The sequence below is a fragment of the Artemia sp. Qi Xiang Cuo genome, chromosome 3, assembly GCF_049724085.1.
Source record: "Artemia sp. Qi Xiang Cuo chromosome 3, ASM4972408v1, whole genome shotgun sequence".
Classification (NCBI taxonomy): domain Eukaryota; kingdom Metazoa; phylum Arthropoda; class Branchiopoda; order Anostraca; family Artemiidae; genus Artemia; species Artemia sp. Qi Xiang Cuo.
In genome coordinates, this window is record NC_142796.1 from 6,501,644 (window position 1) to 6,523,684 (window position 22,041).

At 33.5% G+C, this 22,041-nt stretch overlaps 1 protein-coding gene across 1 annotated transcript in view; it reads left to right on the forward strand.

The window, feature by feature from the left end:
- The window catches only part of LOC148953700 (metabotropic glutamate receptor-like), a 265,383-nt gene that overhangs the window by 122,560 nt on the left and 120,782 nt on the right, over positions 1 to 22,041 (forward strand). Inside the window, 2 exon segments of the mRNA XM_089085810.1 lie at positions 5,342 to 5,509; positions 5,511 to 5,596. Of these exon segments, the coding sequence (XP_088941936.1) occupies positions 5,342 to 5,509; positions 5,511 to 5,596 (254 nt within the window).

Consider the following 22,041-nt stretch of genomic DNA (forward strand, 5'->3'; position numbering starts at 1 on the left):
CTAGAGGTTACGGTCAAAAACCCTTATTAGCTCAGATTTTACAGAAATAGTTTATTTTTCGATCCATAACTGGACTTAAGTTTCTTATTTGAACCAGAGAATTGTATTTTTCATAATTTTCTTGCAAAAAACTAGAGTTTACGGTCAAAAAACCTTATTAGCTCAGATTTTATAGAAATAGTTTATTTTCCGATCCATAACTGGACTTAAGTTTCACCTATGATCCAACGAATTGTATTTTCCATAATTTTCTTACAAAAAACTAGAGTTTACGGTCAAAAACCCTTATTAGCTTAGATTTTATGGAAATAGTTCTATTTTTCAATCCAAAATGGACCTAAGTTTCACATTTGAACGAGAGAATTGTATTTTCCATAATTTTTTTACAGGAAACTAGAGTTTACGGTCAAAAACCCTTATTAGCTCAGATTTTACGGAAATAATTTTATTTTTCGATCCAAAAATAGACTTAAGTTTCACATTTGAACCATAGAATTGTATTTTCCATAATTCTCTTACAAAAAGCTAGATTTTACGGTCAAAAACCCTTATTAGCTCAAAGTTTATAGAAAAGGTTTATTTTTAGATTCAAAACTGGACTTAAGTTTCACCTATGAGCCAACGAATTGAATTTTCCATAATTTTCTTACAAGAAACTAGAGTTTACGGTCAAAAACCCCTATTAGCTCAGATTTTAGGCTAGCAATTCGCCCCCCACTATCACACTATAACTACGCTAAGACACCCCTCTGTCATCGCCCCATCCCCCCCCCCCAAAAAAAAAACGCTTTTCAGCCATTTCTAGTTAAAAATTTTATTTCAACTCATTCATTCGGGTTTTTTCGCAAGCAATTCGCCCCCCCCCACTATCATATTATAGCTACGCTAAGACATCCTTCTGCCATCAACCCATCCCCCCCCCAAAAAAAACACTTTTCAGCCACTTCTCGGTAAAAATTTTATTTTCCATGCATCCACTCGGGTTTTTGAAAACAATACGCCCCCAAACTATCACACTATAACTAGTCTATGACAGCCGGCTGCCATCGTCCCATCTCCCAACAAAACACTTTTCAGATATTTTTAGTTAAAAATTTTTCCCAGACTACACTAAGTTTTACCATTTTCGACCTGATACCTTAAACTAGGTATCCTTTTCCCAGAAATGGACTTAAGTTTCACATTTTAACCAGAGAATTATATTTTCCATAATTTTCTTACAAAAAACTAGAGTTTACGGTCAAAAACCCTTATTAGCTCAGATTTTACAGAAACAGTTAATTTTTCGATCCATAACTGGACTTAAGTTTCACCTATGAGCCAACGAATTGTATTTTCCATAATTTTCGTACAAAAAAACTAGAGCTTACGGTCAAAAACCCTTATTAGCTCAGACTTTAGGCTAGCAATTCGCCTCCCACTATCATCTCCCAACAAAACACTTTTCAGACATTACTAGTTAAAAATTTTCCAAGACTACACTAAGTTTTACTTTTTTTGACCTGATACCTTAAAGTAGGTATCCTTTTCCCAGAAATAGACTTAAGTTTCAAATTGGAACCAGACTACCTTTTCCAAGACTACACTGTCTTTCTATGATGAACAAGTAAAATCTTCAAAAAACTTTAAATTTAAGTATTAGCATTTTCGACCTGATACCTTAAACTAGGTATCCTTTTCCCAGACTACACTTCCTTTCTATGATGAACAACTAAAATGTTCAAAAAACTTTAAAGTTAAGTTTTACAATTTCCGATGTAATACATTAAACTAAGTATCCTTTTTCCAAAATACATTGACTTCCTATGACGAATAACTAAAATGTTCATCCCCCCATCTCCACAGAACACATCGAAGAAGTAAAGCTATCCATTATTGAAATTCTTTTCTTGCCATCTACATCTCTCTTAGTACCCACTTTTTAATATACTATAATGTTAAACTCTGTTTTAAACTGACAACAATGTTCAAACGCCACTTGTGTATTATACAGAACAGATCGAATAAGTAAAGCTATCCATTATTAAAATTCTTTTCTTGTCATCTACATATCTCTTAGCATCAACGCCTTAGCGTACTATAACGTTAAACTCTATATTAAATTGACAACATTGTTCAAACGCCACTTGTGTATTATACAGAACACATCGATGAAGTAAAGCTATCCATTATCAAAGTTCTATTCTTGCCATATACATCTCTCTTAGTATCAACTTTTTAGTATATTACAACGTTAAACTGTATTTTAAATTGACAACACTGTTCAAACACCACTTGTGTATTATACAGAACCCATCGAAGAAGTAAAGCTTGGTCAAGTCATAAGACCATTTTATCATCGTTAACCATTTCCATAGATTGATATTGCTCCAAAATTGTAATAAATACGCTATGAGTTAACAACCCCGAGGGGTTACCTTAACTGATAATCACCAATTCGCAAATGCTATACCCTTTTATCTCCAACTTCATACTATCCAATTCGCAAATGCTATCTAGCTCTGTTTTTTCCCTATTATTCAATTAATATCGTTCGTATAGTCGAAATCGCAAATATATATATTCAAATAAGATCGTTCGTACAGTCCAATTCGCGAATCCCTTATCCCTTTTTGCAAATGTCAATCAAACAATTCTGATTGTAGCATCCATGAAAACGTGGAGTTGAAGCAAACTTGTGTAACAAGCTAGACTTCAGGAACCAGTGGGTGCTCCCCGCTCGTACTGCTCGCTTTTTACAATGTGCACGTGAAACTGTAGTGCATATTCTTGTGAAATTGATATCAATAGCAAAAAACCAGTCTGATTGTCTTATACAATATCGACGATACTCTCAAAACATGTTTGACCACTTTATAAGTTTGCCAGCTTTTTAAAATGTCCACGTGAAACTGAAGTGTATATTCTTGTAGGCGTGAAACTGTACTGTATATTCTTGTAGGTGTGAATGTAGGTGTGAAATCTTATACATGCTTACTACTTATGGTTTTTTTCCTACTTGGCTCGTAGGTTTTTAAACATTTAAATTTGCATGGGTAAACAATAATACTCCTAAACAAAACAGTTGTAATGCCTTGAGATTGTTACTTTTTTCCTGGAGTTTCTTGGTGCCCTTCCAAAAATACGCATAGTGTGAGGATTTGACATGGTTGCTAGGGCACGCTGTGGCTGAATCTGGTTGTTAGGACGCGCCGGCCGGATACAAAACGCCCCCACTACTAGGTGAAGGCTACTCCCGGGCGCAGTCTCTGTAGGGGCACGAGTTTTTTTGTTACTTTTTGTTCACTTATATTGTGGTAGCGAAAGGGGCGAGGGGCAAAAACCGAAATTGTCCCCGGCTGCTGAAAACCCAAGCTACATCTTTCTTCTAAGCATCCTTTTTCTTTTCAAAAAACTATGCCTCAGATATTTTCAAACCTCAAGCCTCAACCTATAGGAAATCCTATTTCTCTTTTGCTTGAACTCTTGCTAATAGATAAGTAATCAGCCATATCTTAAATCCCCCATTAATCATGCAATTAATCAGTGTTACCCAGATTATTGAACCGTCAACTTATTTGACAGCACTAACTGATTTATAACGGAAACTGATGGGGCAAAAACGTCTCATTAATAGTTTTTTTTTAGCTGAACTTTGGAACTTGGTAACGTTGATTACGAGGAAAATAATTAAATAAATGATTTTAGCATAAAAAAGGAGTTTAATTGATAGCAAATTTGTTAAAAATATAAACATTTTTTGGATAAAATTTCGAAAAATCCTAATTTCTCTAGTATTTTTCTGGCAAAATGCTGTTTTTGCAGGCCTTTGTTGCCCTCTTCCGCTCTTTTGCCCTTCAGGTCATGACTTCGCTCTTTTTTTTTATATACGGACTTGGGGTATACCTTTTTGGATAACTACTCGCTCTGAGCGTATACTTCTCGGATCCGAGTCATAGAAAACATTTTATCCCCTACCCCCACTAAAATATCTCTTCCCGTCCTACAACAAGGCTCCCCTAAAATTTTCAACTCAATCCCACAGCCATGGGACAAAACAGGCAATATTTACCAAAACTATGTACAAACATGTTTCAATTTCAAGGAATTATACTGTACAATGAATTGCAATTTCTGTTCGTTTTAGGTTTATACTAATTATTCTTTCTAGTTTCTGATTAATGCTTCGTTCATTTATCCATATTAATTTTGTTATGGGAGCAACATTACTTTTTTTTTCCTTTTTTTTAATACCGCCAATTTGATCTTGTTGTAGAAAGGGGATATTGTTTTAGCCTCTATATTTTCTATGGAAAATATGAACCTCAGAAAAAATTCATAAAAATGACGTCATATTTGGAAAAGTATTGTTTAATTCTTGCCTGAAGTCAAAAAAGTTTTTGTTTATAGTTAAGCCAAAACCTACAGTATGTATGTTAAATGTCAGTTTAATGTCTGGGTCTGAGGGCTCTATTTGACTTGGTTCCACCAAGATTGTATTAGATTGTATCGCGTAAACAATGGTTCTTGACTGCTAATATCCTTTCGTCGGTCTGCAGTGTATTCCTAGAGCCAGGTTCAAAACAAAGAATTGAATTCCAGAAAATAGCCTCAGATCTCCGATGTATGCGTCACATGAGTGTGACACATCGGGAGTTCGCAGACATAGCCAATTATTATGCAGAGGTTATGAACACTTTAACCTGAGTTAATTTTTTCTCTGTAATAGTTACCATTAAAACCTGCAAAACTAATAACGAAGAACTAATAACTAAGAACTTATCCTTTTACATGAGGGAATATGTTCCCCCGTAGCCTTCCACTCTTTAACCCCCTACAGGGGCGTAATTTAATTTGGCTCAGGGGGGGGGGACTGTCCCTCACATTTCTCAGTTTGCCCCCCCCCCCAAGACCCAGTTTGCCCCCTCCCCCAGCTGAAATTTAGTTTCTTCCAAAATCTTGTCAAAACCAAGATAAAACTGCATAATTCAATCATTAACAGAAACAGATCAGTTCTTTAGTACATTTTTACCTTAATCTTATTATAAGTTTCCTTTATATTGCATTACAAAGTACCTTTATATTACTTAAGTACTAAATAGTACCTTTATGGTACCAAACGGCTTATTTTTTAGTTTTTACTGTCATTTTCACTTGATTTGGGAAAATTGGCTCAAACTTTGCCACCCCCCCCACCCCAGGATTTTCAAGAAATTATGCCCTTGCCTCCCCCCCCCTGCTCTATGATACTCATATTTAGACGGCTCGCTGTTTGTAACAGGAATTTGGGTTTTGACATGTTTCCATTCTTAATAGCCTAGCGCAGTATTCATTCTGTATTCCGAAGAATTTGTTTTTACAGGCTATTGCAATTGTGGATATTCTTGAATTGTTCAATTGGACATATGTCTCTACAATAGCATCAGAAGGAACTTATGGCGAGGCTGGTATTGAGGTATTTCATAGACGTGCTGCTGAAAGGAACATTTGTGTTGCTGTTGCAGAGAAAGTTCCAGATCATGCTGACGCTTAAGCGATTTGACCAGATTGTGGAAAACCTTCTGAAGAAACCGAATGCGAAGGCTGTTGTCTTGTTTACAAGAGCGGATGATATTAGGTAGTCATTAATTTTTATGAATGGATCTTATTTTATGGAATAATGTACCTTCATTTTATTTACGAATTGGCTTAGTCCTAGTAAAATACAGAACCTAGTGGTTCTGTTGTTTATAAAAAAATATAACTTTCGATTTTAATTTTGATAAACTGATCAATTTAAATTGATAGGTTAATGTAATTAAATTAATTTTACTTAATTAATCTAATTCAATTATCTTAACAAGTAATTTTATTTGATGGATTACATCATCAGGATTAACGATTTAGTTGTTTCAAAGTAGCTTATATTTCAAAGATATGGTAATAACAAACTGGTCACAAGATTTCAAAATACACAAGATTTGAGCTATAGTGCTAAAAATATAAGCGGGCTGAATTGCCACAGAAGTAGTAAGGCCCCAATTACTTGAAAATATACATGCACTTTCACAAGCCTGAGGCATGGATATGTGTGTATATTTTCAAGTAATTGGGTTACCAGGGCCATTTGCCTATTACAATGAACTCTACTTGGGTTGGCAGACGGGTTTTCTATTATGAGACTCATTTTTTGGAGGTCAAAATCATGGATACATGTTTATTTTATTTTTTTTTTTAAACTGGTATATTTTCAATGAAGCCCATAACACTTTGCAGAAACCCGTGAATGTAGGACTGAAAGTCCATTCGTAGTATATCTGAATCCAATTACTAATCAAGTTAGTGTGACCGCCATTTTTTGATCTGGTTAGGTGGGTATAATCTGGTTTGGTTCGTTATTGCGAGAGGATTACTCAATTTACATCTTAGTGTTAACTGGGCGATGACTTAGTCTAATTGCGTAGGTACTAAAGGAGCATTTGAAGGTGGAGAAAAAAAAGGGGTAATTAGTGATTGAATAATTTTAACAAGAAATGACTGAAAAGTGTTTTGGAGGAGATGGGATGAATGTGTACTGTATAATACACAAGTGATGATTTGCACAGTGTTGTCAATTTTAAATAGTTTAGAAATAAAAAAAATTAACAAGAAATGGCTGAAAAGTATTTTGAGGGAGTTGAGTTGCACGAGGGATGACTTGCACGAGGGTTCAGTTACATGCGGATTCAGTTACACGGGGATTAGTTAAATGGGGTCGAGTTGCACGAGGATTCAGTAGCATGGAGGTTCAGTTGTACGGGGTTTCGGTTATACAGGGGTTCAGTTACATGGGGGGTTCAGTTGCACGGGGGGGGATATCTGCTATAAAAAACACTTCATTCTAAACAAATTGTAGGTACAAAAAGATTTATAGGTCCTTAATTTAGGTATCTGACTATCTCGTAATGTAATACTTTTTAAGGCTTTATTATATCTTTTCAGAACAAATTATTATTTTAGGGAATTATTTCGGTGAAACAGTTAGAGACATTTTAAACGATGATTTGATAGATGATTTTAGAAGAAGATTTGAGAGTGAAACTCTGTGGTCGTTATAATACACAAGTTCCATTTGAACAGTGTTGTGAGGTCACCTACCACAACCCCAAAGGGCTCCGATCACCCCACCCCAACCCATGTATTAGCGAAGTTACTCTGTGGTCGTTATAATACACAAGTTCCAGTTGAACAGTGTTGTGAGGTCCCTTACCACAACCCCAAAGGGCTCCGATCCCCCCACCCCACCCCCGAAGGAACCCTCCGGTCCTCAAAGGTTCTCTGGGCTCCCAAAGGGCCCCCGGTGCACCAATGGCTCCTGAGTCACCCATTATAATACTTTTTAAGGCTTTATTATATCTTTTCAGAAACTCTAGTTTTTTGCAAGAAAATTATGGAAAATACAATTCTCTGGTTCAAATGTGAAACTTAACTCCATTTTTGGATCGAAAAAATTAATTATTTCCGTAAAATCTGAGCTAATAAGGGTTTTCGATCGTAAACTATAGTTTTTTGTAAGAAAATAACGGGAAATATAATTCTCTGTCTCATAGGTGAAACTTAAGCCCATTGTTGGATTGAAAAATAAAACAATTTCTGTAAAATCTGAGCTAATAAGGGTTTTTGACTGTAAACTCTAGTTTGTTGAAAGAAAATTAAATGAGCCCTACAGTAGGATGTCCGCTACTATCCTACGCTTCAGCTGAAGCTAGCTTCAAACATTGAACCTAAAAGATTCATATTACCATAGTTACGAAGTGTTTATAGAATTGGTGGTCTTTAAAAAGACCGTTGGGTAGTCATGAGTGTGATGACTATTGTAAAAATTCATCATTGTTTGTCATCCACTCAGTATGATTCCAATCTATGTCAGGGATTTGTTTGTTCTTCTTCTTCTTCTTAGAATATCTCACACACATATTCCGAGAAGGAATATCTATTGGTACCCATTTACTAAAAAATCGAACCTCGTCCTCTGGGTTATCTATCTTACTCGGAAATATCTCACAACTAAAATCTTCCAAGTTGAATAATGGTATATCTGAATTGAATTTCTCGATTAAAAGTTTGTCAATGGGCGCATTCCCTTTTTTGTACAGTGCTGTTACGCCAAAAAACCAGCATATCTCTCTAACTTCCTCCTGTACGTAGGATAAATCCTTCCCTTTGTTATAGGATGGAAGAATCATTCTATTATATAAACCTATTTTGTTTATAAAGTATAGTGTACTGCGCCACATATCTTCATTGTACGCATACATAGGCTATTATAGTTTATATACCAGTGATAACAAGAGACCTCTTGATGATCAGTAGTCAACAGTAGAAATGCGCATTCAAAAATCACTCCACACGCCGATTTCTTCACGCCAATATATTCGCAGTCAAAAACGCCATACATCTTTGAAGTTATATTGATAGAACGGATATTCAAACTGTTTAAAGTTCCAAATTGAAACTACATTATATACTAAAGAAACTGAATATATTAACATCTAAAACAAGAATTTTTATGTAATGATTTCTTCAAATAATATCAAGAGGATTTGTCTTTACACTGGTCACAGTGTGGAATGTGTTACTAAAATTTCGTTTAAAGAAATTAAACACCATTCTTATCAGATTCAAACGCTTAATACCCCCAAGCATATACGGTAATGGTTAAGAGTAAAAGAAACTAGTCAAACAGGTCCTCTCAACGGAGGAATGGATTGCAAACAGTGGTTTTTAATTAACCGAGTCAGACTCAAAACGAGCAGAAATTAACATTAGTTGGGCGCAAATTTTTTTATCATGAACTGTTTAGCCTGTAGACCCATTCCTGAAAGTTTCATTTTCCTAACCTAACCCCTTTCCAAAATAGCAAAAAGTAGATAAAACTTAAAAAATGAAACTATCTTTTTTTTTATCATGACCTGTTTATCCTGTAGACCCATTCCTGAAAGTTTCATTTTCCTAACCTAACACCTTTCCAAGAGAGCCAAAAGTACCTAAAGTAGAATTGGTAATGTTCTATCAGGTGTAAGCAACGCAAGATAGATGATAAAAGAAACTAGTCAAACAGGTCCTCTCAACGGAGAAATGGATTGCAAACAGTGGTTTCTAATTAACCGAGTCAGACTCAAAACTAGCAGAAATAATTATCATTTTCCTAACCTAACCCCTTTACAAGATAGCCAAAAGTACCTAAAGTAGAATTGGTAATGTTCTATCAGGTGTAGGCCGCGCAAGATAGATGATAAAAGAAACTAGTCAAACAGGTCCTTTCAACAGAGAAATGGATTGCGAAAAGTGGTTTCTACTTAACCGAGTCACACTCAAAACGAGCAGAAATTAACATAAGTTGGGCGCGAATTTTTTTATCATGAACTGTTTAGCCTGTAGACCCATTCCTGAAAGTTTCATTTTCATAACCCAACCCCTTTCCAAGATAGCCAAAAGTACCTAAAGTAGAATTGGTAATGTTCTATCAGGTGTAAGCTGCGCAAGATAGATGATAAAAGAAACTAGTCAAAATACTTAATGAAGAAAAAGGTGAAAATTAAAGGTTTTATTGACGTTACGTGCCTATTAATTGGAATTTAACACCTAAACGCACTTGCAAAAATCACTGCACTGGTGTTTTGGATTTGCCAAGATTTAAATGTTAAGATTGATAACATTTTGTTTGTGCTAACGAACTGTAAGTAAGGAGCGACACGACTCAATAGTAACCGAAACTCTAAAAACCAATAACCCTACTTCGGAAGTTTCAAGCTCCTATCTGCAAAAATGTGGAATTAATTTCTTGAAGTAATTGATACTTAATGAAGAATAAGGTGAAAATTATATGTTTTATGAAAATGATCATAAGACTTAAATTATTCTATCAGATACGTTGGCACTTTAAGATGAAATTTGACTCGCATATGCTTGTGGGTATTAAGCGTTTGAATCTGATAAGAAGAGAGAGACTTAATTTCCATGATATAAGGTATAAAATACCTTAAGAATGGGATGATATACATTCAGTTCCTTCTTACAATTTGGAAGATGAAGGGGAATGCTGCAAATAGATGCTTTTATTTTGCTAAACTTGGTGAGCAGCTTTTTAACTTAACTTTATAGAAACTTCAATAGTTTAAACGAGATAATTTCAAATTTTTTATAGAAACCACATTAGTTTAAACGAAAAGTAGTAAATGCAATTTAATTTTGATTTTTATTCTATCAGATACGTAAGATGAAATTTGACTCGCATATGCTTGTGGGTATAATGCCTGTTTTTTTTTATTATTATTATTGTGTTCGTGGTAACGAACTGTAAGTAAGGATCGACACGGCTCAATAGTAACCGAAACTCTAAAAACCAATTAATAGCTTGCTCGCTTGCTGTTACAAAACTCCTGGTTAATACAAAAATCGCGAAGACTAAAAAGTTCAACTTCGATTCTGAATTTTCTCAATGAAAATGAAATAAGTTATTGATCAATTCTATTTTCCTAAAATAATATATAATTTTCCACTTCAATTCAGATTTTTCTCAAAGAGATGAAAAAATTTAAAGTTCTGTTCCAAATATTTTCTCGGAAGAAGAAAAGTTCAACTTCGATTCTGAATTTTCGTAATGAATATGAAATAAGTTATTGATCAATTCTATTTTCCCAAAATAATATCAAAATTTTCCACTTTAGTTAAAAAAAATTCTGGTTAGTCTAAAGTTGATTGTCTGAAAAGTATTTTTTTGGGGGGGATACACGATTGGCTGAAACAATTTATTGTGTTCGTGGTAACGAAGTGTAAGTAAGGATCGACACGGCTCAATAGTAACTGAAACTCTAAAAACCAATTAATAGCTTGCTCGCTTGCTGTTACAAAACTCCTGGTTAATACAAAAATCGCAAAGACTAAAAAGTTCAACTTCGATTCTGAATTTTCTCAATGAAAATGAAATAAGTTATTGATCAATTCTATTTTCCTAAAATAATATAAAATTTTCCACTTCAATTCAGATTTTTCTCAAAGAGATGAAAAAATTTAAAGTTCTATCCCAAATATTTTCCAGGAAGAAGAAAAGTTCAACTTCAATTCTGAATTTTCTTAATGGAAATGAAATAAGTTATTGATCAATTCTATTTTCCCCAAAATAATATCAAAATTTTCCACTTCAGTTCAAAAAAATTCTGGTTAGTCTGAAGTTGATTGTGTGAAAAGTATTTTTTTGGGGGAGATACACGATTGGCTGAAACAAAAGCAGAACTTTTAAAATCACAACAACTGAAGATCAGTAAATAATTCCATTTTTTTTTTTTTTTTAAACACAATTTCTGAAATAAAAGCGGAACTTTTAAAATTATAACAACTGAAGGTCAGTAAATGATTCCTTTGTTTTTTTTTTTGTTTTTTTTTTGTTAAACACGATTGGTTGAAGCAAAAGCAGAACTTACGGCTCAATAGTAACCGAAACTCTAAAAACCAATTAATAGCTTGCTCGCTTGCTGTCCTGGTTAATACAAAAATCGCGAAGACTAAAAACTTCAACTTCGATTCTGAATTTTCTCAATGAAAATGAAATAAGTTATTGATCAATTCTATTTTCCCAAAATAATATCAAAATTTTCCACTTCAGTTAAAAAAATTCTGGTTAGTCTGAAGTTGATTGTCTTAAAAGTATTTTTTTGGGGGGAGATACACGATTGGCTGAAACAGAAGCAGAACTTTTAAAATCACAACAACTGAAGATCAGTAAATAATTCCATTGTTTTTTGTTTTTTTTTAGCTTACAGCTGATAGAACATTAGCAATTCTACTTTAGCTACTTTTGGCTATCTTGGAAAGGGGTTAGGTTAGGAATAAACTGACAATGCACATTCACTTATATTTTTCAGTAAAGTGCAAATTTTGTTCTGGTGTTGGGAAGGCATAGGGGTTTCGTGCCCAACTTATGTTAATTTCTGCTCGTTTTGAGTCTGACTCGGTTAATTAGAAACCATTGTTTGCAATCCATTTCTCCGTTGAGAGGACCTGTTTGACTAGTTTCTCTTTTCATTTATCTTGCGTGACTTACAGCTGATAGAACATGACCAATTCTAATTTACATACTGTTGGCTATCTTGGAAATGGGGTAGGTTAGAACATTGAAACTTTCAGGAATGATTCTACAGGCTAAACTGTTCATGATAAAAAAAAAGATATATTCATTTTTAAGGTTAATTTACGTAATTTTGGCTTCCTTGGAAAGGGGTTAGGCTATGAAAATTAAACTTTCAGGAATGGGTCTACAGGCTAAACAGTTCATTATAAAAAAAATATAGTTTCATTTTTTTTAAGGTTAAGTTAGATGAGGTTTTGTGCGCGCACATAACCTCATCTAAATTAACCTTAAAAAAAATTGTTCAACTTCAATTCTGAATTTTCTCAATGAAAATGAAATAAGTTATTGATCAATTCTATTTCCCCAAAATAATATCAAAATTTTCCACTTCAGTTAAAAAAAATTCTGGTTAGTCTGAGGTTGATTGTCTGAAAAGTATTTTTTTGGGGGAGATACACGATTGGCTGAAACAAAAGCACAACTTTTAAAATCACAACAACTGAAGATCAGTAAATAATTCCATTGTTTTTTTTTTTTAGCTTACAGCTGATAGAACATTAGCAATTCTACTTTAGCTACTTTTGGCTATCTTGGAAAGGGGTTAGGTTAGGAATAAACTGACAATGCACATTCACTTATATTTTTCAGTAAAGTGCTAATTTTGTTCTGGTCTTGGGAAGGCATAGGGGTTTCGCGCCCAACTTATGTTAATTTTTGCTCGTTTTGAGTCTGACTCAGTTAATTAGAAACCACTGTTTGCAATCCATTTCTCCGTTGAGAGGACTTGTTTGGCTAGTTTCTCTTATCATCTATCTTGCGTGGCTAACAGCTGATAGAATATTACCAATTTTACTTTAGCTACTGTTGGCTATCTTGGAAAGGGGTTAGGTTAGGAAAATGAGACTTTCAGGAATGGGTCTACAGGCTAAACTGTTCATGATAAAAAAAGATAGCTTAATTTTTTAAGGTTAATTTAGCTTCTTCTGGGTATCTTGGAGAGGGGTTAGGTTAGTAAAATGAAACTTTCAGGAGTGGGTCTACAGGCTAAACAGTTTAGGATAAAAAAAAGTTTCATTTTCTTTTAATGTTAATTTAGACGAGTTTGTTTGCGTGTCCATAACCTCGATTAAATTAACCTTAAACAAAAATGAAACTATCTTTTTTTTATCATGAACTGTTTAGCCTGTAGACCCATTCCTGAAAGTTTCATTTTCCTAACCTAACCTCTTTCCAAGATAGCCAAAAGTATCTAAAGTAGAATTGGTAATGTTCTATCAGCTGTAAGCCACGCAAGATAAATGATAAAAGAAACTAGTCAAACAGGTCCTCTCGACGGAGAAATGGGTTGCAAACAGTGGTTTCTAATTAACCGAGTCAGACTCAAAACGAGCAGAAATTAAAATAGGTTGGGTGCGAAACCCCTATGCCTTCCCAAGACCAGAACAAAATTTGCACTTTACTGAAAAATATAAGTGAATGTGCATTGTCAGTTTATTCCTAACCTAACCCCTTTCCAAGATAGCCAAAAGTAGCTAAAGTAGAATTGGTAATGTTCTATCAGCTGTAAGCTAAAAAAAACAAAAAAAAATGGAATTATTTACTGATCTTCAGTTGTTGTGATTTTAAAAGTTCTGCTTTTGTTTCAGCCAATCGTGTATCTCCCCCAAAAAAATACTTTTCAGACAATCAACCTCAGACTAACCAGAATTTTTTTAACTGAAGTGGAAAATTTTGATATTATTTTGGGGAAATAGAATTGATCAATAACTTATTTCATTTTCATTGAGAAAATTCAGAATCGAAGTTGAACCATTTTTTTTAAGGTTAATTTAGATGAGGTTCTGGGCGCGCACATAACCTCATCTAAATTAACCTTAAAAAAAATGAAACTATCTTTTTTTTACAATGAATTGTTTAGCCTGTAGACCCATTCCCGAAAGTTTCATTTTCCTAACCTAGCCCCTTTCCAAGATAGCCAAAAGTATCTAAATTAGAATTGGTAATGTTCTATCAGCTGTAAGCCACGCAAGATAGATGAAAAAAGAAACTAGTCAAACAGGTCCTCTCGACGGAGAAATGGATTGCAAACAGTGGTTTCTAATTAACCGAGTCAGACTCAAAACGAGCAGAAATTAATATAAGTTGGGTGCGAAACCCCTACGCCTTCCCAAGACCAGTACAAAATTTGCACTTTACTGAAAAATATAAGTGAATGTGCATTGTCAGTTTATTCCTAAGCTAACCCCTTTCCAAGATAGCCAAAAGTAGCTAAAGTAGAATTGCTAATGTTCTATCAGCTGTAAGCTAAAAAAAAACAATGGAATTATTTACTGATCTTCAGTTGTTGTGATTTTAAAAGTTCTGCTTTTGTTTCAGCCAATCGTGTATCTCCCCCCAAAAAATACTTTTCAGACAATCAACTTCAGACTAACCAGAATTTGTTTAACTAAAGTGGAAAATTTTGATATTCTTTTGGGGAAATAGAATTGATCAATAACTTATTTCATTTTCATTGAGAAAATTCAGAATCGAAGTTGAACTTTTTAGTCTTCGCGATTTTTGTATTAACCAGGAGTTTTGTGACAGCAAGCGAGCAAGCTATTAATTGGTTTCTAGAGTTTCGGTTACTATTGAGCCGTAAGTTCTGCTTTTGCTTCAACCAATTGTGTTTAACAAAAAAAAAACAAAAAAAAAACAAAGGAATCATTTACTGATCTTTAGTTATTGTGATTTTAAAAGTTCCGCTTTTATTTAAGCCAATTTTGTTTAAAAAAAAAAAAAAATGGAATTATTTACTGATCTTCAGTTGTTGTGATTTTAAAAGTTCTGCTTTTGTTTCAGCCAATCGTGTATCTCCCCCAAAAAAAATACTTTTCAGACAATCAACTTCAGACTAACCAGATTTTTTTTTTTTAACTGAAGTGGAAAATTTTGATATTATTTTGGGGAAAATAGAATTGATCAATAACTTATTTCATTTTATTAAGAAAATTCAGAATCGAAGTTGAACTTTTCTTCTTCCGGAAAAATATTTGGAACCGAACTTTAAATTTTTTCATCTCTTTGAGAAAAATCTGAATTGAAGTGGAAAATTTTATATTATTTTAGGAAAATAGAATTGATCAATAACTTATTTCATTTTCATTGAGAAAATTCAGAATCGAAGTTGAACTTTTTAGTCTTCACGATTTTTGTATTAACCAGAAGTTTTGTAACAGCAAGCGAGCAAGCTATTAATTGGTTTTTAGAGTTTCGGTTACTATTGACCCGTGTCGATCCTTACTTACACTTCGTTACCACGAACAAAATAAATTGTTTCAGCCAATCGTGTATCCCCCCCCCCAAAAAAAAATACTTTTCAGACAATCAACTTCAGACTAACCAGAATTTTTTTTAACTGAAGTGAAAAATTTTGATATTATTTTGGGAAAATAAAATTGATCAATAACTTATTTCATTTTCATTACGAAAATTCAGAATCGAAGTTGAACTTTTCTTCTTTCGGGAAAATATTTGGAACAGAACTTTAAATTTTTTCATCTCTTTGAGAAAAATCTGAATTGAAGTGGAAAATTTTATATTATTTTAGGAAAAGAGAATTGATCAATAACTTATTTCATTTTCATTGAGAAAATTCAGAATCGAAGTTGAACTTTTTAGTCTTCGCGATTTTTGTATTAACCAGGAGTTTTGTAACAGCAAGCGAGCAAGCTATTAATTGGTTTTTAGAGTTTCGGTTACTATTGAGCCATAAGTTATTGACCTATTCTATTTTCCCAAAATAATATCGAAATTTTCCACTTCAGTTACAAAAATTCTGGTTAGTCTGAAGTTGATTGTCTGAAAAGTATTTTTTGGGGGGAGATACGATTGGCTGAAACAAAAGCAGAACTTTTAAAATCACAACCACTGAAGATCAGTAAATAATTCCATTGTTTTTTTTTTAGCTTACAGCTGATAGAACATTAGCAATTCTACTTTAGCTACTTTTGGCTATCTTGGAAAGGGGTTAGGTTAGGAATAAACTGACAATGCACAGTCACTTGTATTTTTCAGTAAAGTGCAAATTTTGTTCTGGTCTTGGGAAGGCATAGGGGTTTCGCGCCCAACTTATGTTAAATTTTGCTCGTTTTGAGTCTGACTCGGTTAATTAGAAACCACTGTTTACAATCCATTTCTCCGTTGAGAGGACCTGTTTGACTAGTTTCTTTTATCATCTATCTTGCGTGGCCTACACCTGATAGAACATGACCAATTCTACTTTAGCTACTTTTGGCTATCTTGGAAAGGGGCTAGGTTAGGAAAATGAAACTTTCAGGAATGGGTCTACAGGCTAAACTCTTCATGATAAAAAAAAGATAGTTTCATATTTTTAAGGTTAATTTAGCTACTTCTGGGTATCTTGGAATGGGGTTAGGCTAGGAAAATGAAACTTTCAGGAGTGGGTCTACCGGCTAAATAGTTCATGATTAAAAAATAGCGTTTAATTTTTTTAAGGTTAATTTAACCGAGTTTATTTGCGCGTACATAACCTCGTCTAAATTAACCTTAAAAAAAATTAAACTATCTTTTTTTTTTTAATGTAATGTTTTGCCTGTAGACCCATTCCTGAAAGTTTCATTTTCCTGATCTAACCCCTTTCCAAGATAGCCCAAAGTATCTAAAGTAGAATTGGTAATGTTCTATCAGCTGTAAGCCACGCAAGATAAATGATAAAAGAAACTAGTCAAACAGGTCCTCTCAACGGAGAAATGGATTGCAAACAGTGGTTTCTAATTAACCGAGTCAGACTCAAAACGAGCAGAAATTAACATAAGTTGGGTGCGAAACCCCTATACCTTCCCAAGACCAGTACAAAATTTGCACTTTACTGAAAAATATAAGTGAATGTGCATTGTCAGTTTATTCCTAACCTAACCCCTTTCCAAGATAGCAAAAAGTAGCTAAAGTAGAATTGCTAATGTTCTATCAGCTGTAAGCTAAAAAAAACAAAAAAAAATGGAATTATTTACTGATCTTCAGTTGTTGTGATTTTAAAAGTTCTGCTTTTGTTTCAGCCAATCGTGTATCTCCCCCAAAAAAATACTTTTCAGACAATCAACTTCAGACTAACCAGAATTTTTTTTAACTAAAGTGGAAAATTTCGATATTCTTTTGGGGAAATAGAATTGATCAATAACTTATTTCATTTTCATTGAGAAAATTCAGAATCGAAGTTGAACAATTTTTTTTAAGGTTAATTTAGATGAGGTTATGTGCGCGCACATAACCTCATCTAAATTAACCTTAAAAAAAATGAAACTATCTTTTTTTTATCATGAACTGTTTAGCCTGTAGATCCCATTCCTGAAAGTTTCATTTTCCTAACCTAACCCCTTTCCAAGATAGCCAAAAGTAGCTAAATTAACCTTAAAAAAGGAAACTATCTTTTTTTTTATCATGAACTGTTTAGCCTGTAGACTCATTCCTGAAAGTTTCATTTTCCTAACCTAACCCCTTTCCAAGATAGCCAAAAGTATCTAAAGTAGAATTGGTAATGTTCTATCAGCTGTAAGCCACGCAAGATAGATGATAAAAGAAACTAGTCAAACAAGTCCTCTCGACGGAAAAATGGATTGCAAACAGTGGTTTCTAATTAACCGAGTCAGACTCAAAACGAGCAGAAATTAACATAAGTTGGGTGCGAAACCCCTATGCCTTCCCAAGACCAGTACAAAATTTGCACTTTACTGAAAAATATAAGTGAATGTGCATTGTCAGTTTATTCCTAACCTAACCCCTTTCCAAGATAGCCAAAAGTAGCTAAAGTAGAATTGCTAATGTTCTATCAGCTGTAAGCTAAAAAAAAAACAATGGAATTATTTACTGATCTTCAGTTGTTGTGATTTTAAAAGTTCTGCTTTTGTTTCAGCCAATCGTGTATCTCCCCCCAAAAAATACTTTTCAGACAATCAACTTCAGACTAACCAGAATTTTTTTAACTGAAGTGGAAAATTTTGATATTATTTTGGGGAAATAGAATTGATCAATAACTTATTTCATTTTCATTGAGAAAATTCAGAATCGAAGTTGAAGTTTTTAGTCTTCGCGATTTTTGTATTAACCAGGAGTTTTGTGACAGCAAGCGAGCAAGCTATTAATTGGTTTTTAGAGTTTCGGTTACTATTGAGCCGTAAGTTCTGCTTTTGCTTCAAGCAATTGAGTTTAACAAAAAAAAATAAAAAAACAAAGGAATCATTTACTGATTTTTAGTTGTTGTGATTTTAAAAGTACCGCTTTTATTTCAGCCAATTGTGTTTAACAAAAAAAACAATGGAATTATTTACTGATTTTCAGTTGTTTTGATTTTAAAAGTTCTGCTTTTGTTTCAGCCAATCGTGTATATCCCCCAAAAAAAATACTTTTCAGACAATCAACTTCAGACTAACCAGAATTTTTTTTAACTGAAGTGGAAAATTTTGATATTATTTTGGGGAAAATAGAATTGATCAATAACTTATTTCATTTTCATTAAGAAAAATCAGAATTGAAGTTGAACTTTTCTTCTTCCGGGAAAATATTTGGGATAGAACTTAAAATTTTTTCATCTCTTTGAGAAAAATCTGAATAGAAGTGTAAAATTTTATATTATTTTAGGAAAATAGACTTGATCAATAACTTATTTCATTTTCATTGAGAAAATTCAGAATCGAAGTTGAACTTTTTAGTCTTCGCGATTTTTGTATTAACCAGGAGTTTTGTAACAGCAAGCGAGCAAGCTATTAATTGGTTTTTAGAGTTTCGGTTACTATTGACCCGTGTCGATCCTTACTTACACTTCGTTACCACGAACACAATAAATTGTTTCAACCAATCGTGTATCCCCCCAAAAAAAATACTTTTCAGACAATCAACTTCAGACTAACCAGAATTTTTTTTAACTAAAGTGGAAAATTTTGATATTATTTTGGGAAAATAGAATTGATCAATAACTTATTTCATATTCATTACGAAAATTCAGAATCGAAGTTGAACTTTTCTTCTTCCGGGAAAATATTTGGAACAGAACTTTAAAATTTTTTCATCTCCTTGAGAAAAATCTTAACTGAAGTGGAAATTTTAATGTTATTTTGGGAAAATAGATTTGATCAATAGCTTATTTCATTTTCATTGAGAAAATTCAGAATCGAAGTTGAACTTTTTAGTCTTCGTGATTTTTGTATTAACCAGGAGTTTTGTAACAGCAAGCGAGCAAGCTATTAATTGGTTTTAGAGTTTCGGTTACTATTGAGCCGTGTCGATCCTTACTTACAGTTTGTTACCACGAACACAATAAAAAAAAAATAAACAGGCATTATACCCACAAGCATATGCGAGTCAAATTTCATCTTACGTATCTGATAAAATAAAAATCAAAATTAAATTGCATTTACTACTTTTCGTTTAAACTAATGTGGTTTCTATAAAAAATTTGAAATTATCTCGTTTAAACTATTGAAGTTTCTATAAAGTTAAGTTAAAAAGCTTTCACCAAGTTTAGAGAAATAAAAGCGTCTATTTGCAGCATTCCCCTTCATCTTCCAAATTGTAAGGAGGAACTGAATGTATATCATCCCATTCTTAAGGTATTTTATACCTTATATCATGGAAATTAAGTCTCTCTCTTCTTATCAGATTCAAACGCTTAATACCCACAAGCATATGCGAGTCAAATTTCATCTTAAAGTGCCAACGTATCTGATAGAATAATTTAAGTCTTATGATCATTTTCATAAAACATATAATTTTCACCTTATTCTTCATTAAGTATCAATTACTTCAAGAAATTAATTCCACATTTTTGCAGATAGGAGCTTGAAAGTTCCGAAGTAGGGTTATTGGTTTTTAGAGTTTCGGTTACTATTGAGTCGTGTCTCTCCTTACTTACAGTTCGTTAGCACAAACACAAAAATGTTATCACTCTTAACATTTAAATCTTGGCAAATCCAAAACACCAGTGCAGTGATTTTTGCAAGTGCGTTTAGGTGTTAAATTTCAATTAATAGGCACGTAACGTCAATAAAACCTCTAATTTTCACCTTTTTCTTCATTAAGTATTTTGACTAGTTACTTTTATCATCTATCTTGCGCAGCTTACAGCTGATAGAACATTACCAATTCTACTTTAGCTACTTTTGGCTATCTTGGAAAGGGGGTAGGTTAGGAAAATGAAACTTTAATGAATGGGTCTACAGGCTAAACAGGTCATTATAAAAAAAGTAGTTTCATTTTTAAGGTTAATTTACCTAATTTTGGGTATCTTGGAAATGGCTTCGGATAGGAAAATGAAACTTTCAGGAGCGGGTATACAGGCTAAACAGTTCATGATAAAAAAATTCGCTTCCAACTTATGTTAATTTCTGCTCGTTTTGAGTCTGACTCGGTTAATTAGAAACCTGTGTTTGCAATCCATTTCTCCGTTGAGAGGACCTGTTTGACTAGTTTCTTTTATCATCTATCTTGCGTGGCTTACACCTGATAGAACATTACCAATTCTACTTTAGGTACTTTTGGCTATTTTGGAAAGGGGTTAGGTTAGGAAAATGAAACTTATTTCTGCTCGTTTTGAGTCTGACTCGGTGAATTAGAAACCACTGTTTGCAATCCATTTCTCCGTTGAGAGGACCTGTTTGACTAGTTTCTTTTATCATCTATCTTGCGTGGCTTACACCTGATAGAACATTACCCATTCTACTTTAGGTACTTTTGGCTATCTTGGAAGAGGCTGGTAGAGACTGAAGTTGATTTCTGCTTACATTAAGAACTTCCAATAGTTTCATTTTTTAAGGTTTAGCTACTTTTGGCTATCTTGGAAAGGGGTTAGGTTAGGAAAATAAAACTTTCAGAAATGGGTCTATAGGCTAAACAGTTCATGATAAAAAAATTCGCGCCCAACTAATGTTAATTTCTGCTCGTTTTGAGTCGGACTCGGTTAATTAAAAACCACTGTTTGCAATCCATTCCTCCGTTGAGAGGACCTGTTTGACTAGTTTCTTTTACTCTTAACCATTACCGTATATGCTTGGGGGTATTAAGCGTTTGAATCTGATAAGAATGGTGTTTAATTTCTTTAAACGAAATTTTAGTAACACATTCCACACTGTGACCAGTGTAAAGACAAATCCTCTTGATATTATTTGAAGAAATCATTACATAAAAATTCTTGTTTTAGATGTTAATATATTCAGTTTCTTTAGTATATAATGTAGTTTCAATTTGGAACTTTAAACAGTTTGAATATCCATTCTATCAATATAACTTCAAAGATGTATGGCGTTTTTGACTGCGAATATATTGGCGTGAAGAAATCGGCGTGTGGAGTGATTTTTTAATGCGCATATCTACTGCTGACTACGGATCTTTTAGAGGTCTCCTTTTACCACTTGTGCGTTAACTATACTATGAATGGATACTATAAAGATATCTGTCACAGAACGCTATAATTAATAAACAAACAAGGTGTACATAATGCAAAGATTTTTCCATCCTACAACACAGGGAAGGATTTATCCTCCGTACAGAAGAAAGTTAGAGAGATATGCTGTTTTTTTGGCATAACAGCACTGTACACAAAAGGGAATGTGCCCATTGACAAACTTTTAATCGAGAAATGCAAGTCAGATATACCATTATTCAACTTGGAAGATTTTAGTTGTGAGATATATCCGAGTAAGATACATAACCCAGAGGACGAGGTTTGATTTTTTAGTAAATGGGTACCAATAGATATTCCTTCTCGGAATATGTGTGTGAGATATCCTAAGAAGAAGAAGAAGAACAAACAAATTTCTGACATAGATTGGCATCATACTGAGTGGATGACAAACAATGATGAATTTTTACAATAGTCATCACACTCATGACTACCCAACGGTCTTTTTAAAGACCACCAATTCTATAAACACTTCGTAACTATGGTAATATGAATCTTTTAGGTTCAATGTTTGAAGCTAGTT